The 17,121-nt window shown below is 52.7% G+C and overlaps 1 protein-coding gene across 6 annotated transcripts in view; it reads left to right on the top strand.

Annotated features, from left to right (window-relative positions):
• Positions 1 to 10,057: 10,057 nt before the first annotated feature.
• Positions 10,058 to 17,121, top strand: part of FCHO1 (FCH and mu domain containing endocytic adaptor 1) — a 28,757-nt gene continuing 21,693 nt past the window's right edge. For 2 of the 6 annotated variants that reach the window (XM_039243396.1, XM_039243391.1), the window contains exons 1-4: positions 13,534 to 13,604; positions 15,255 to 15,299; positions 15,493 to 15,599; positions 16,014 to 16,084. In XM_039243396.1, coding sequence (XP_039099327.1) covers positions 16,058 to 16,084 — 27 coding nt within the window. In that variant the 5' untranslated portion in view covers positions 13,534 to 13,604; positions 15,255 to 15,299; positions 15,493 to 15,599; positions 16,014 to 16,057. Of the gene's footprint in view, positions 10,108 to 13,533; positions 13,605 to 15,254; positions 15,300 to 15,492; positions 15,600 to 16,013; positions 16,085 to 17,121 lie in introns of those variants that run through there. The other 4 variants (XM_039243393.1, XM_039243392.1, XM_039243394.1 and 1 more) reach the window with 4 other exon arrangements.

Below are 17,121 nucleotides of genomic sequence, written 5' to 3'. Positions count from 1 at the left end.
TTCTAGTCCCACATGGGGCATTGAGATTACTTAAAAAAATAAAATCCGGGGCGCCTGGGTGGCTTAGTCGGTTAAGCTTCTGACTTTCGCTTAGGTCATGATCTCGCGGTTTGTGGGTTCGAGCCCCGCGTCGGGCTCTGTGCTGACTGCCAGCTCAGAGCCTGGAGCCTGCTTCAGTCTGTGACTCCCTCTCTCTCTGACCCTCCGCTGCTCACGCTGTCTCTCTCTCTCCTAGAAATAAATAAAAATATTTAAAAAAAAATAAAAAATAAAATAAAATCCTTTTTTTTTCAATGTCTTTATTTTATTTTGAGAGAGACAAAAAGCGAGCAGGGGAGGGGCAGAGAGAGAGGGAGACACAGGATCTGAAGACAGGCTCCGGGCTCTGAGCTAGCTGTCAGCACAGAGCCCAATGCAGGGCTCGAACCCACGAACTGTGAGATCATGACCTGAGCCAAAGTCGGACGCCCAACCGACTGAACCACCCAGGCGCCCCTAAAAAATAAGAGAAGAAATGTTATAAACTTCTGCTTTTGAGCACCTAGTAGACTAGATTCTCAAGCCGATCCTCCAAGAAAAACAATGAGAACTGGATAAAAAGAGTTACATCTTGATTAACGTGTCAGCGAGCAGGCAAAGACTAAGGAGCACTCAGAGGCCTGGCATAGGCGGGAGCCCCAGGAGGGAGGCAGCTTTTACGTTAGACAGGGTGGGTCTGTTAAGTCAAGACCTCAAAGGGTGAAGTCACAATCAAAATAAGATCTTCCAGGAATGGGAAGGAAACTCGGTTATGTCTGGCCCGTCTGTTGAGAGGAAGAGAGGGGTAGAATCTAGTCCAGTGACTGGTGACCTCACTTAAGTGTGCAACCCCAGCAGTTTCTGGGTGTCTGGAGGCCTCCAGTAGACAAAATGGTTTAAAGTCATCCGGGGTGGTGCTGACCCTGGAGGTCTGCTGGTTGAGCCTCCAACCCCAGCCTTGAAGTCACAGGGCGTCTGGGTGGCTCAGTCGGTGAAGCTTCTGACTTGAGCTCAGGTCATGATTTCACAGTCTGTGAGTTTGAGCCCCACGTCGGGCTCTGCACTGACAGCTCGGAGCCTGGAGCCTGCCTGGGATTCTGTGTCTCTTTCTCCCTCTGCCCCTCCCCTGCTTGCTCTCTGTCTCTCTCTGTCTCTCAAAAATAACCATTAAAAGAACTCCCCCAGTCACATCCCAGGAACTGTGTATGAACTGGCATCGAAACAACCTGTCCACATGAGGGGAGCCAGTGGACATGAAGGCAGCAGACTTCCGGCGTCAGCGTCATGAGACCCAGAATCTGTGTATTTAATCCTGAAGCGTGGAACAGAGAGCAAGGCATTCGTAGAAGAACCGAATGGAACTGAGAGAAATTAGCAATAATGGAGATTTCAAACACTGGCTGCGGCTAACAGTGGATTTGAGCTAGCCGAGAGAAAACTGAGGAGCCGGAAGATGGAGCGGAGTGTATTTCCCAAATGTGGGAAGAAAAGGGAGAGTAAGAAAGAAGAGCAGAGGCAAACTCTGAAGAGGATGAAGGCAAAGGATTTTCCAGAACAAATGAGAGATGTCAGTTCACCAGTATTCAGAAAGCCAGCCACATCCCAAGCAGGGTGTGTAAAAAGACATAGTTGGGGGCACCTGGGTGGCTCAGTCGGTTGGGCGGCCAACTTCGGCTCAGGTCATGATCTCGCAGTCCATGAGTTCGAGCCCCACATCTGGCTCTGTGCTGACAGCTCAGAGCCTGGAGCCTGCTTCAAATTCTGTTTTCCTCTTTCTCTCTCTCTGCCCCTGCTCAGCTCATGCTCTATGTCTCTGAAAAATATAACATTAAAAAACATTTTTTTAATAAAAATAAAAAGACATAGTTGATTCAGCACAGAAAACCAAAGTCCGCAAGAAAAGCGAGGGTAAGGATGGAAAGCCAACTTCTCAGACCCAGAGCCTGGAACTCAGGACCCAGAGGGGCATCACATTCAAGGCTCAGAGAGAAAGCAGCAGCCCAGGAATGGTCTCCCAACAAATAGAAGAGAAGCGAAAACCTTCGCTGAAAAAAAATTCTGAGGGAGCTGTTTTAGCCAGAAAGAAAATGGACCAGGTAGAAGGGCTGACAAGCAAGAGGAGACAGCAAAAAGGTGGGAAATGCATCAGCAGAGGTGAGGAAACATCACCTTCATTAGCAATAATTAAAATGTCCACCGTGTAAGATTAGTGTCTAAATTAGACAACAGTGGCAAAACATGGTGGATTGGAGTATGGTGTTAAAGTCTTTGTACAGGCGTGCCTCATCTTGCGTTTTTCCACACTGAAGGGCTGTGGCAGCCCTGCGCTGAGCAAATCCGTCCGTGCCAATTTTCCAACAGTATTTGTTCCCTTTCTCAGTTTTGGTAAGGCTTGGCAAAATTTCAGACTCTCATATTTATTACGGTGATCTGTGGTCAGCGATACAACTCTGAAAACTCACATGAAGGTTAGCTTTTTTTTTTTTTTTAGCAATAAGGTATTTTTAAGTTATGGTAAGTGTATTGTTTTAGACATAATGCTATTGCACACTTAATAGACTACAGTACGGTGTAACTATAACTTGTATATGCACTAGGAAACCACAAAGTTTATTTGATTGACTATTAGAATATTTACTTTATTGTGGTCATGGTCTGGAACTCAACCCACAACATCTCTGAGGAATGCCTGTATTGTTTGAGGAGAGTGTGACCTATTACTCGGTTGAGTGGAGTAGAACATTAATCCTTGTGGCAAATAAGGGAATAGAACTAGGCTGTAACTTCCAAACTAGAAGGGAACAAAAATTAGAATGAAAAAGAAACAATCCAAAATAATCCTTTCGTAAGAAAGGAGGTACAGATAGCCCAAAATAAGATACTGGAAATACATACAAGTTGTTAGCGATTACAATAAATGTGAATGGTCAAGTTAAAGGACAAAAGGTGGTCAGACTGTTACCCTTTTTTCTTTCGAGTGTATTTATTTTGAGAGAGAGCACGCACATGAGGGAGGGGCGGAGAGAGAGGGAGAGAGAATCCCAAGCAGGCACTGCACCGTCAGCACAGAGCCCGACACAGGGCTCCAACTCACGAACTGTGAGACCATGACCTGAGCCAAAATGAAGAGTTGGATGCTTAGCTGACTGAGCCACCCAGGTGCCCCAGACCGTTATCTCTTTTTATTTCAAGTGTTTAAGCTGTCTAGAAGAAATATCTAAACGTTTATTAGATGCTGAAAATTTTTAAGGATGAGAAAAAAATAAACCTGGCAAATACTAAAGAAAGCAAGCTCACATACAGTAATAAAGTTATATTTTTTTGTAGTTTTAGAAGTAAGGAATATTGGGGCGCCGGGGTGGCTCAGTTGGTTAAGCCTCCGACTTCGGCTCAGGTCACGATCTCACGGTTCATGGGTTCGAGCCCTCCGTCGGGCTCTGTGCTGACAGCTAGCTCAGAGCCTGGAGACTGTTTCGGATTCTGTGTCTCCCTCTCTGACCCTCCCTTGTTCATGCTCCCTCTCTCTCTCTTTTAGAAATAAATAAAACATTAAAAAAAATTTAAATAAGGAATATCAAATCAGAGCTTGTAAGTCACCAGGAAGGTGTCCCCGTTCTAAACTGGTACGCACTAACAATGGAGCCTCAAAATAAAGAACCTCTGGAGGGGATCATAAGTTTACCTTTTTTTTTAAAACCCTATTAGTAGGTTTTCTAACACTGATCTATCCGTACATTCCTAGGTAGAAAGAACTCCACTTCGTATTTTTATTTTAATAAACTGGACGGGGGTGGGGACAGGGGCGGGATCTGGGCTTTTGCCTTCAGTAGTGGTGGATCTTTCCCTACCCTTCAGATTTCCGATGTTCATCACGCTCATTCGGCCCAGTGTTGCAGGACTCTTATCGCCTGGGACATCGGGTGGCAAGGCGGGAAAGGAACATGGTGAGTCAGGGCTTCCTACCAGCAAGTGACAATCCCACTTCTGTCATTTCGTTGATGGAAGTAGGTCACATGACTCTGCCTGGTTTTGGAGATGCAGGGCACACTCACTCCTCCCTTGAACCTGGATGGAGGAGAATCAGAAGCAGTGGTGAAAATCAACCGATTACTCACCAGCCCCCCTTGCAGTGACAGAGTTCTGTCCTGGCCAGGGGTTGGTAAACTTTGGTAGAGCCACTTAGTAAATTTTTTCAGTGTTTCGGGCCATATAGGGTCTCTGTTCAGACGACTCAACTCTGCTGTTGCAGCTGAACAGATGGAAATGACTGCATTCCAATAAACCTTCACAGAGAGGGGGCAACTGGGTGATTTCAATCCGGGTCATGATCTCACGGTTAGTGTGTTTGAGCCCTACATCAGGCTCTCTGCCGGCAGCCAGAGCCCGCTTCAGATCCTTTGTCCCCCTCTCTCTGTGCCCCTCTCCCGCTCTCTCAATAAATTAATAATAGAAATAAATGTAAAGACTAGACAAAGAGGTTGTGGACTAGATTTAGACTCTGGGCTGTGTGGCTTGCCAGCTCCTGGTCTGGGGCATCTGACTCTTTTCCCATCTATAGCTAGACGGGCTTGGGGCCTGGAGTCTCACCCCCTCCCATCCCTCCTCTCTCTTTCCTCTGTGTCTGTCTTCTTCCTCCCTCTCCCCCCAGTCCCTCCTGACAGCTGTCTGGCCCAGCCTCTGCCAGAGTGTGCTCTAAAAATATCCCGGCAGCAGCCAAAGCACCTGGGGGCCCTGGAGCATGCGCCAGGAGCCCCATGTGCGACCTTGGCCAGGGCACCCTCTGCGCGGCCTGCTCACGGGGCGCCCCTCCCTGCTCCCCGGAGCCTGGGCCACAACTGCCCCGTAACTGTTCCATGTTCCTTTAGCATCCGGATCACACCTCCAGGCCTCTGCGCCCGTGCCGTCCTCTGTCTGGGATGCCACCATCCAGCCATCCTCCCGTCAACAAATATTGGACCCTCACGGGGAGCAGTGTCAAGTCGGGGAGTCAGACACAGGACCATACAAGCACTAATAGTGTGTGGGGGGCGGCGGGCACGGTGCCAGAGGAGGACCCACGTGCCCCTGGGTGATGAGAGAAAGCCTTAGGAGGAAGCAGAGAACTAAGCCACATTAGGGGAAGAGGAAAAGCACACCTGGGGGAGGGACCACAGAGGCCCAGGCCTGGTCTCCTAAAGGAACCGAGAGAAGACTGGTAATATTGAAGCTCCCAGGGTGAGGCTGCGGGGCAGGGCGAGCCCTACAGCTGCCTGGACTGAGCAGTTGGGGCTCCTGCTTCAAGGGGCTCGGGGAGCAGGGCGGGGCTGGGGACCTGGGGCATTTTTCTGGGAAGAAGTGGGCTTTTAGGAGGTGGCTATGGAGGAGGGGATGGTTGCCTCACCTGGAAACAGCAGGGCCATAAGCTCTCATCTTCCAAGCCCCACCTGCTAGGTAGGACCTCTCCTCCAGGAAGCCCTCCCTGTTCTCCCTCTGGTACTGTCCTACCTCACTCTAGGTGCTCCTCTGGCTCCTTCCGACCCACTCCCTTTAAGATGCCAACCTGTCCCGCAGCGAGTCACCCTCCTCTGTTTCTTTCTAGCCTGTAGTCTGGGTTGCTGCCAGGACAGGACAAGGCAGGCACTCATCTACACACAATATGTGCCTTTACCCCGCCTGGCACATAGTAGGTGCTCAGGAAATGTTGATTGCACTGCTGGTAACCTTGGGGATGTTTGTTACTTAACCTCCCCATGGGCCCGCGCCCCGCTCCCCCACCTCTCCCTATCTCAGAAAGAAGAAAATTAGCCTGAATTTCCAGGCGGCCTCAGGCTGTATTGGCAGTGACTGGACCCCCACCCCCACCCCCAAGGCTTCCTTCCCCGACAGTTCAGTTCTTCATCTTGTCCCCCCCATCCCCACAGCACCATTTTAGGATCCAAGGGCAGGGCAGGTGAGAGCTTCGGCACCAGTGCACTTGAGTCAAGTCTTGCCTCTGACATGTCTTCCAAGTGTGACCTCAGAGAGTAACTTCTTGTCCCTGAGCCTCCGTCCCCACTCCTTTAAAATAAAAATCCCCACCCCCTTTCTCCTAGCCGGGGCTTGGGGGAGGTATGTGTGTGGGGAGTGTGAATGCAGCTGGCCCCGTGTGAGTGGTGCCAGGGCCCCCATGAAGCTTCCAGCCTGTTGGAGGGGCTGAGCCCAACACAAAGTCCTAAGCCCTGGGTGGGAGGCGGGGGAGGGGGTGTTGGAACTAAGAGCCAAGGCACCAGGTCAGATGTGGAGCTGGGAGGAGAGCACTCCAGGCAAGAGAACAGCAGGGGCAAAGGCCCTGAGGTGGGACTGGTTCTGCTCCGACAGCACTGAACAGGCAGGGAGAGATTAGGACACGGAGGTGCACAGGGCCCTCCTGCATAGGCCTGGAAGGTCGTGGGGAGGCTGTGGGGTCTTTACTGAGGGCGCTGAGCTGAGGCTTGGAGCTGGAGATGAAGGTGATCCATTTCTGTCTGAACCCCCCCCTCCCCAGGGGCACATGTAAACATCCTGAAGCCACTAAACATGCATGCTGGAGGGGCGCCTGGCTGGCTCAGTTGGTTAAGCGTCCGACTTCGGCTCAGGTCATGATCTCACGGTTCGTGGGTTCGAGCCCCGCGTCGGGCTCTGTGCTGACAGCTCAGAGCCTGGAGCCTGCTTCGGATTCTGTGTGTGTGTGTGTGTGTGTCTCTCTCTGCCCCTCCCCTACTTGTGCTCTCTCTCTCTCTGTCTCTCAAAAATGAATAAATGTTAAAAACAATTTAAAATAAAAAAATAAACACGCACGCTGGAATGGAGTGATTAAGCAGAGGGTGGGGCCAGGTTTCCCCCTGTTGGGGAGGCCGGTTATAGACAGGCAAGGGGAGGAGACTAGAAGAATCCATTTGCTAATGGATTAGGTGTGGAGACATCTGCATGAATTCATGCATAACTTCATAGAGATACAGTTACATATAGAGATATTTACAGATCTGTGTATATACACAGCCATGAGGGCCTAGAAGCAGTGACACCCTGGTGGCAGGCAGGACACACACCTGCTGTCCAGATCTTGGTTTATATTAATACAGCAATGCCCCCTTTATCTGTGGGGAATACATTCCAAGCTTCCCAGTGGATGCCTAAAACCACAGATGGTAGCGAACTATGTATCTATACTATGGTTTCTCCCATACATCCATACCTATGATAAAGTTTAATATCTAAATGAGGCACATTGTAACAATTTACTGCAATAGAAGTTATGTGAATGTGGTCTATCTCTCAGATTATCACCTTGTAATGTACTCACTCTTCTCGTGATGATGTGAGATGATAAAATGCCTCTGCGAGGAGATGAAGTGAATTGAATGACGCAGGCATTGTGATGTCGTGCTAGGCTACTGTTGACCTTCTGACCATCTGCTTCTGGACTGCGGCTGATCACAGGCCACTGACAGTGTGCAAAAGGGAAGACTATTTGCATTCTCCAGCAAAAGGCATCAGGGCTGCTCCTTGGAGAAAAGGCAGACTGTCCGATGGGGGCAGGAAAAACACAAAATGAGCATGAAGCATTTTGTAGGGACAAAGTAAGGAGGTGCTAAGAGGGAAAAGCCATGGGTGTGATGGGGGGATGTCAAAGAGCCCTGAATGAGCTTCTGATGGCCAGAGCTGAAACAATTTGAGCAAGAAATCCAGTAAAGTAGTATTGGATTTTAACCCAAAGTATAAAATAAATATTCACGAGTCCACACTGATGTGAATGATTGAATAGATCAATAAACAGGGAGAAGAGAGGAATTCAGAATCATTTGTGCAGGGGGAAAGGTGACTCCCCACCCCTTGGGGGGGCGGGGCTGCACACCCTGACCTCCTTTCACAGGGCGCAGCACCAAAAGGGGAAGAGAGTAACTTCACGGTGGAGACACCTGACAGGTGCCATTTCCGGCAGGTGGGCAAGGTCAACATCACAGTCCAGAGTTATGCTCGTAGCATGTTATGTGGACCTGGTGTGGCAAGAAGGGCACTTTACCTCGGTGGTCTTCCCCAGAGCCCTCACCCCTCCAGGTCAACCATGAGAAAACACCAGACAAATCACAACTCAGGGATTTCCCGCAATACTCTTGACCAGTTCTTGAAACTGGCAAAGTCATCAAAAACGAGAAAGTCCAAGGGGCGCCTGGGTGGCTCAGTCAATTGAGCCTCCGACTTCAGCTCAGGTCACGATCTCCCGGTTTGTGAGTTCAAGACCCACATCAGGCTCTCTGCTGTCAGCTCACAGCCCACTTAAGATCCTCTGTCACCCCCTCTGCCCCTTCCTGCGTGTTTTTTTTTTCTCAAAAATAAATTAAAAACATTAAACAACAACAACAAGGAAGTCCAAGAAACTGTCTAACTCCTCTCTCCAGAGGAGCCTAAGGAGACATGAGGACTAAGAATAAACATGGAGTCCTGGGACAGAGAAAGGATATTAGGGAAAATGGAGAAATTCTGAACAATATATGGACTTTAATTAATAGTAATGTCTTGGTATCGGTTCACAATTGTGACAAATATACCCCATTAATGTAAGGAGTGAATAATAGGGGAAATTGGGCATGGGGCACACAGGAACTCCGTACTAGCTTCACAATCCTTCTGTAAGTCATGAACTACTCTAAAATAAATCATGTTTTTTTTTTTAATTTTTTAATTTTTTTCTTTTCTTTTTTTTAAAAATGTTTTTTTATTTATTTCTAGAGAGAGAGAGACAGCGTGAGCAGGGGAGGGTCAGAGAGAGAGGGAGTCACAGACTCCGAAGCAGGCTCCAGGCTCTGAGCTGGCAGTCAGCACAAAGCCTGACGCGGGGCTCGAACCCACGAATCCCGAGACCATGACCTAAGCGAAAGTCAGACGCTTAACCAACTAAGCCACCCAGGCGCCCCATTATTTTTATTTTTTTAGAGAGAGTGTGAGTGGGGGTAGAGGAACAGAGAGAGAGAGAGAGAGAGAGAGAGAGAATATTATGCAGGCGCCATGCTCACCACCCTGGGATCACGACCTGAGACAAAATCAAGAGTCAGGAACTCCACCGACTGAGCCCCCCGGGTGCCCCTAGAATACATCATGTATAAAAGAGAGGGGAAAAAACCAACCCTATAGTTGCCATGGGAACAGGGACTGTTCTGGGCAGGGGTGGAGGCAACCAGAGGCCCAAATAGGAAGTCAAGGCAGCATCCAGGCTGGAGATGACTGGGCCTGACCTCGGGCCACGGGCCTGAGGAGTTACTGGAAAATGGACAAATTGGGTGTGTTTCAGAGACACAAGGCCAGCAGGACCAACGTGAGTGACAGGAAGAGAAGACTATGGGACTCCGGGGCCCATGTTCCCCGTGGGGGAGCGGGGAGATCACTCTGGTGTTCCAAAGGCGGGCTGAATGACAGGTGCATTGTATAAACCTCACTTTATGAGGGCCCAGGTGAGGGAGGCGGAAACCTTTCTGCTTTGTGACATGACAGCATTCTTGAGGATAGTTCCCAGTCCTGGGGCCAGATGCGTAGGCTGCTCTCAAGGATGCGGATTTGCTGTGTGACCTCCCAGCAAGTTCTTGCCTTCTCTGAGTCTCATTTTCTCCAACTGTAAATTGAGAAGCAATAAGGTTCCGCCCAGAAGCTTGTTGCGGGGGACATCAAATAGCTCTGTTCAGTGCCTGGCACACAGTGGGCCCTCAATAAACTGTGGTCACCCCACCCTCCTCCCCCTGGGTCTCAGGTGGCGGGAGAGGCGCCTGTAGCTTTAACTCATGCAAATAAACCGCGGGTGGTGGAAGGGGGGTGATGGAAAAAAAAAAAAAAAGGAGCCGCTCCTCTGGATCAGCCAATCAGCTCCCTGGACCGACGGAGCTAGCCGCCTGAATGGCCCAATGGCGGACCGCGCGGACTCCAAGCCCGCCCCTGCCCCCGGGTGCCGTCGTGTGGGTGGGGACTCTCTACGCCACGCCCCGGGGGCGGAGCCAGGCGGCCGCCGCGCCGCAACCGCGGAGGTAGGGGCGGGGCGGGCTCGGGTGTCAGAGACCGAGCCGCAGGTGGCGGCGGGCGCGGGGCTCGGCCAGAGCTCGGGAGGTGAGTGCAGTCCTCGGGACCCCTCGAATTGCCTGGCCCGCGCAGTCCCTCATGCGCACCGCGCCCAGTAGCCCAGGAGGCCACTGGGGGCAAAGGCGCGGCAGGGCACGAGGGATGGCGAAACGGGGGGTTGGGGGCTGCGCGGTGGGCTCCCGGCTTCCCAGCGGCCATAATCGGGGGTCTTTGGAGGGAGATAGGGACCTTTCTCCAATTCCCCCGTCTCCTGGCCTAGAATCGGAGCGTGCAGGAGGGCGGCTATGACGTGAGACCCCTCCCCAAATCTCTTTATTCTAAGCCTGGATCTGGGTGTAGGTTCCAGGGCTGCAAAGATGGGGGCGCCGCTCTCCCTCCAGCCTGGGACCCAGGACAGCCGAAGTGGAGACCGCTCTCAATTTCCCTTTTCCCAGCTCTGGTCTGCAGACCCCTGAGGACAGAGATGAAGAACCCCCCTTCCCTTTTTCTCTGCTGTGAACCCTGATCTGCCTGCAGGAGGAGCTGGAGGGGGGGGTCCCTGGGCGCCTCCCCTAGACTGTCCTATCCCAGTCCCCTACCGCAAGGAAGAGGTGGGGGGGCGTTTTACTGGCATCCTCCGCAGGGACCCCCAAAGTTGGAATTCTGGGGAGGGGGTCAGCATGGGGACTGGCCAGGCAAAGCCTGGAAGGGCCTGGAGCATGGACTTAGGGGTGGTCCCTGCCTCGGTGGGGGGTGGGCAGCCAGCATCTGTTCTCCAGGATTAAAATAAATCGAGGTAAATTAGGATCTTGCCGGAGGCTGACTGCGAGTGGGGTGCGGAGGAGGGCTGTGGGGTGGGCGGCCCCTCCATCTGCCTCAAATCTGGGAGTTGCCTGCCCCAGCCGCAGTGGGGACCAGGAGGCAGCTTTGACGGACCTGCCTCACTGGTGACCTTGGGCAGGTGACAGCACCTCCCTGAACCTTGGTTTTCTCCTTTGAAAATGGGGCTGAGGGCTCCAGAGGGTCGATGCTACAGATTCTGAAACCCACACACCCCACCATTTGCTAAACTATAGCTCCCACCTTTGCTTAAGATGTCAGTGGTTTGGGGGTGAGAGGGCAATGGGTTTGGAGACCCCCTGACATGCCTTGCCAGCCTCTGAGCCTCAGTTTACTGTACTGAAAAAAGGATTCGCGGTCACTGTGGCATTACTGGAAGGGCTATTCCGCCAGACAGTAAAATATATTACTAAGCTGCGATCATTGGAACAGGGGCTCCACCACCCTGGTCTTACCAGTGGGGCCGCCTGGGGCACACCCTGACCCACATACTGTCACCCACGCCAGGGGCAAGCCAGTTCCTGGGTGGGGTCCTGGGTAGGAGGAGGTGGGAGGCACCAGGCCAGCCCATCTCTTGTCTCTGCAGTGGACACAGGGCTGAGCGTGCAGGACTGGGAGTCCCAACACCCCCAGGCTCAGACTTTGATTCTCCCCGTGAGTGGCTTTGCCCTCCTGGACCTTGGTGTGTTCTTCTGTGAAATGGGCTAAATCCCCCTTGGAAGATCAGAGGAGACGTGGGAAGATGGGAGCGCTGTAAATACAGACATGGTCATTATAATGCTAATTACAATATTAGTGATCATAAATGGGGTCACAGCTGACCCGGAGCAGGGGAGGAGAGAAGAGAGTCTTCAAGAGTGTTGCCTGTTGTGTCCCTAGAGCCCAGCAGTCAGGTACACAGTTGGTACTCAATAGGTGTTTGCCAAATAGATGACAGACGGAAGAGACTGGTGGGGAAGACTGAAAACTTCCTGAGCTTGACAGTTTGGTCGCTGTGTGACATGGGCCACGTGCCTCAGTTTCCCCAGCGGGGTGATGGCCAAGATGAGACACTGCCTTGAAGCCACATTGTGAGAATCAAGCCAGATTGTGTAAAGGTCACTGGTGGCTGGGCCTGGACAGAGCGGGTCATTGAAACAGCAGGGCCAAGAAGCCAGTCACGGGAAAGGAAGAGAAAACCCCCCAAACTGGTCCTACTGTGTACAGACTGGAGTCTGGGGGGAGCAAAATGTCAGAGCCTATTTCATTGGACCCTGGAGGCCCAGAGGTCAGGGTAGGGCCAAGGTCACAGCAGGAGGTCAGGGGCTTTGGACAGGTGGCTTAGGTGCCTTCTTTGCCAACTCCATTCCTGTCTCGTGTTAGCCTCTCCTGGGTTGGCTCGCATGCTCGACCCAGTGCAGAGCCCCAGGTTTTTGGCGAATTGGTGCTGGGGAAGCAGGATCTCCAGGCAGCCAGAGGATGGGGGCATCGCGGTCACTGTGTGACCTTGGGCAAGTCCCTGTCCATCTTTGGGCTTTGCCCTGGTGCTGTGGACCTATTTTCTCCATCAGATACAGAGACCACTATGTCTTGGACACAATACTTTTAGAGGTCTGTGAGAGTGTTTCAACTTATTTCAAAATCAGAAAGGATGGGGTGCCCGGGGTGGCTCAGTCGGTTAAGCGTCCGACTTTGGCTCAGGTCATGATCTCATGGTCTGTGAGTTCGAGCCCTGTGGCGGGCTCTGTGCTGACAGTGCGGAGCCTAGAGCCTGCTTCGAATTCTGTGTCTCCCTCTCTCTCTGCCCCTCCCCCCCCACTCACTGTCTCTCTCTCTCTCTCTCTCTCTCAAAAATAAATAAACATTACTTTTTAAAAAATCAGAAAGGAAAAAGATGAGCTTTGGCGTCAAAGAATACATTTTATTTTATTTTTTTTTTCAAATGTTTTATTTATTTCTAGGAGAGAGAGAGACAGCGTGAGCAGGGGAGGGTCAGAGAGAGAGGGAGTCACAGACTGAAACAGGCTCCAGGCTCCGAGCTGGCAGTCAGCACAGAGCCCGACGCGGGGCTCAAACCCACGAACGGCGAGATCATGACCTAAGCGAAAGTCGGACGCTTAACCGACTAAGCCACCCAGGCGCCCCCAAAGAATACATTTTAATATATGATATTAATATATTCATTTCTGTGCCAATGCAATTGTGACATATAGTTGAAATTCTTGTTTTTTACGAGAGGAAGGGGCCCACGATGGTTTTCATGCAGCTCTGCATTTGGGTCTCGGCTGCACAAACATGAGCTTGTGGTCTCCTGGCTTTGAGCCTCGGTTTCCCCTCTGTGAAGCAGGAATCATTAGCCCACCCCAGGATGGTGAGATGTGGAAAGCTTAGCCCAGGACAGACGCAATTTGCGGCATGCTATCATTTCACAACTGTCATGATTGTTATTTGTTGGGTAATAACAGCCCCAGCCTTGGGGCCCCAAGTTCAGGTGCCTCAGTTTACCCATCCGTGGCCGGCCCCGTTCCAGGGAGGTCCCAGGGGTGCTGGTCTGGCGGGGGAGGTGAGATGGCGGTTGGGTGGTAGGCGGGGCAGGGTAAGCTTCCTGTCCCCCACGCACACAGGCCTCCGCTTGGTGCTGCCGGAAGTGGTAAGGGCCCTTGTGCCTATCTCCCGGTGCCCACCCTGTCTGTCAGGGGCCCCAGCCCCACTCGCTGCCCTGTCCGGTGAGTTCGAGCCCCGTCAGGAGGGCCCCCATGAGCCCCTCCTGCCCCCCAGGAACAGAAGTGGGGGGGTTGCCTCGGGAGAAAGAGCAGGTGTCACTTCCTGGGCTGGGCGGGAGACTGCGCGGCGCCACCTTTCGCTCCGGCCCCCCGCCCCCCATTACCCCATTACGGTTCTGAGCGGTGGGACTGGCTGTGGGGAAGAAGGGGGTGGGGACACGGACCCCCAGAGCCTCATGTGTGGCTCCAAACAGGAGTTCTTTGGCAGACAGGCCAGGGACAAAATCACGCTGACCTCGGGACAGTGAGTTCTTTCTTTGGGCCTCAGTTTCCTCATCTGGACAGCTGGGATTGAGCCCCATGGTGTGGCCGTGAAGGCTGAATGAACGGGGACCCGTGGGGCGCTGGGTACAGTGCCACAAACACGCTGGCCGTCCGCGCCGTGTTGGGGGAGGGGCAATATCATCGGAGCTGTGAAAAGAGTAGAGATTCTTGGCTTCTGGGGAACTTGGGCCCAGTGGCTCCCAGGACCCTCTAAGAAGCATCTTCTCACAGAACGTACTGCCCAGTAGGGTGGCCACCAGCCCTGGGAGCTAGGCTGACACCAAGGAGCTGGGGGGAGGGGTCATGCCATTTCATTGTACTTAGTTTAAAATTCAGTTGCCACATGAGGTTAGTGGTTTCCATATCACTCAGCTCTGAGGGATCTGGAGATACTCTGGGTCTAAATCATATCATAAGTAAACTTAAATATATATATATATTAAAAATATATAGTTTACTTATGTATTTTGAGAGAGACAGAGACAGCATGAGTGGGGGAGGGGCAGAGAGAAAGGGAGAGAGAGAGGATCCCAAGCAGGCTCTGCGCCACCACACAGAGCCCGATAAGGGCCTCCAACCTACGAAGCTGCGAGATCAGGACCTGAGCCAAAACTGAGAGTCGGGTACTTCACCAGCTGAGCCACCCAGGCGCCTCGGGAATATTTGTTGAATGGAATAATTTTTTGCCTGGTGAACGAACTCCTATTCATGCTTTAACCTCCCACCTCCTGTGCCCCCTCCTTCAGTCCAGGCTCCCACACACAGTCCCTTCTAACACTTGGCCCAGCCCTGATCCTGTAGGACTGGTGTGTCTGTGTCTGGCTCTATATCCCTAGGCTGGGGGCTCCTCACACCCAGGACCCAGGCCTCAGGTCCATCTCGTGGATTCTTGCATTGCCCTGGCCACGTGGGCTCGTGGTGGGGGCCGGGTGACGTATAGAAAAGTCCATGGACCTGGGGCTAGATGACAATGGTTCAAATTAAACTCACTCTTAAGATTAGATAAACTGAGGCTCGGCGAAGGCAGCTTTGTCCAAGGTCCTTGCTTGGTCCTTTCCCGGTGAGGCCCCAGGCGCTTTCCCGTTTGTGGTCACCAGCTCTGTCCCTGCTGCCACCGTGCCTCCTAGGCTCCCAGCTGCTGCCGAGCCACCCAAGGGGTCATGAATTATGGATGAGGCCTGCGGGTTCCTGTGACAAGGCCAGCCTCGAGAACGTGCCAAGGACACCAAGTGTCCGTCCTGTGCCAGGCAGCTTGGCCCAGCCCCCCTCTGCGGGGAGCCTGGGTTCCCCCCACGAGACCCCTTCTAGACATTCCCTCTTGTTTTGCAGATGGGGAAACTGAGGCACAGAGCTGGATAGTGACTCAGACACCAGGTGAACACTGGCCTCTGGGAGTCAGGGCTGGGGCTCATGGGGGCAGCACTGCCAGTTGGGTTGTCATGGTGAGGGGTGAGCCCTCCATTCCAGGAGCGTGCGTGAGATGAGGACTGTCGTGAAGGGGTCCTTGGGGACACTTTGGGGACCCCAACCCCTGTGGCTGGTCACAGTCCCTGTGTCCATTTCTCAGCAGACCCTTTCCCACAGGAGCTGCCCAGTGTGGAGCTGAGTGCTCAGGTCCTGATTCAGCTGGCCCAGGGTGAAAACCTACTGTCATTTTCTGGCTGTGTGACCTTGGCAAGTGGCTTCCCTCTGCAGGGGGAGGGGCTCAGTTTTTCCATCTGTGAAATGGTCCTGGGATTTTCTGCTCAGGCTGGGGCTCATCCAGTGAACTCCTATTTGTGCTTGAAAACCCCACCTCTTGTGCCCTTTCCTCTAGACTAGGCTCCTCAGTCCCTATCTATCCTTCTATCTAGTCTAGCTCTGATGGCACAGGACTTGGAGCATCTATATCCTGATCTGTCCCCCCTACTTGGGGGCCAGGCCTGGGGATGAGTCATCTCAGGAGCCCTGGCATGCCAGTCTTGGGGCTTTTGGTTCCTCCTCCATCCTTTCTCTTCCTCTTCCACAGGGAGGTAAAGTTGGAATTTCCCCTTAGGCCCAAGCTGGCCATGGCTTTGCAGCTCAAATTTGCCTCTCTCTTTTGAACAGGGACTAAACAGGAACCTGCGGGGGTCTCCACAGAGGCCATCAGGATGTCGTATTTTGGGGAGCATTTTTGGGTAAGTAAGATGCACTTTTATTTTGATGGGGGCTCCCTGAAAGGCTGTGGGGACTTTTATGGAGATGGGGGTATGTGACGGCCTATGGGCAGAGCCTTGGACAGGTGGAGGGTCTGCAAGATAGAGAAGTCAATCTGGGAGGAGTCAGGCTGGGTCTGAGTCTATACCCTGACTTCATGAACCTTGTGACCTTGGGCAAGTCACAGCTTCAACCACAGGGAGACTAAGGCCCAGACTAGGATTCTCTTTTCTGAAGTCACCTAGTTGAGAAAGTGCAGAGTCAGGTCTCAAACGCAGGGCCGGACTGGACTGAACTTCCAGGATCTGGGGTCATCTCAGCCAGGGAATTTCCACGTCTTTCCCATCCTGGAGAGTTGGGGGGTTTCTTGACTTGGCCCCTAGTGGCCCCCGCAGCCCACTGCCTTGCGGGCTGGGGACCACATACTGTGACCCAAGGGGGCCCAGTGAGACAAAGTTGTTTTCATTCAGTCCCTCCCTCCCTCCCCGCCACCATCCCTCCACACCCAGCCTACTGTGCAACAGACAGTTCATCCTGGCTCTGGCCCCAAGAAGCCCCCAATCTGGGAATCATAGAGCCAACCAGAGACCTGCAGCCTTGCTGGGTCAAGGCTGGGCCCAGCCTTGGGGGCAACCAGAGGAGGGCTGAGAGCCGTGTCACCCATGGGCTTCGAGAGCTGAGATTTTCCAGGATGTAAGAAAGGCGTTTCAGGCAGGGGGAACAGCCTGCGCCAAAGCCCAGAAGTGTGACAAGGGTGACTAGCTGAGGACACACAGGGACTCCTCTTCCAGGGCCAGGCTACTGGGGAGCCACAGAGAATGTATGAACAGAACAATCTAGGAAGGACCAGGGCAGAAAGCCCCTTCCCCAGTTGCATGCCCAGAGCTTGTGGAGAGGAAGCTTGTTGCTAGGTAACTGGTTGCCCCTGGCAACAGGCCTGCTCCCTCTCTTTTCCCCTCCCCAGCTGGGGCTCCTCTTACTGCCACTCGCTTTCTTAAAGGGGCCTCACCCCCTTGCC

This window comes from Hyaena hyaena, unplaced genomic scaffold (genome assembly GCF_003009895.1).
Source record: "Hyaena hyaena isolate Hyena2069 unplaced genomic scaffold, ASM300989v1 scaffold_227, whole genome shotgun sequence".
Classification (NCBI taxonomy): domain Eukaryota; kingdom Metazoa; phylum Chordata; class Mammalia; order Carnivora; family Hyaenidae; genus Hyaena; species Hyaena hyaena.
Note: the sequence above shows the minus strand (reverse complement) of the source record. Positions and strands in the feature narration are given on the sequence as shown.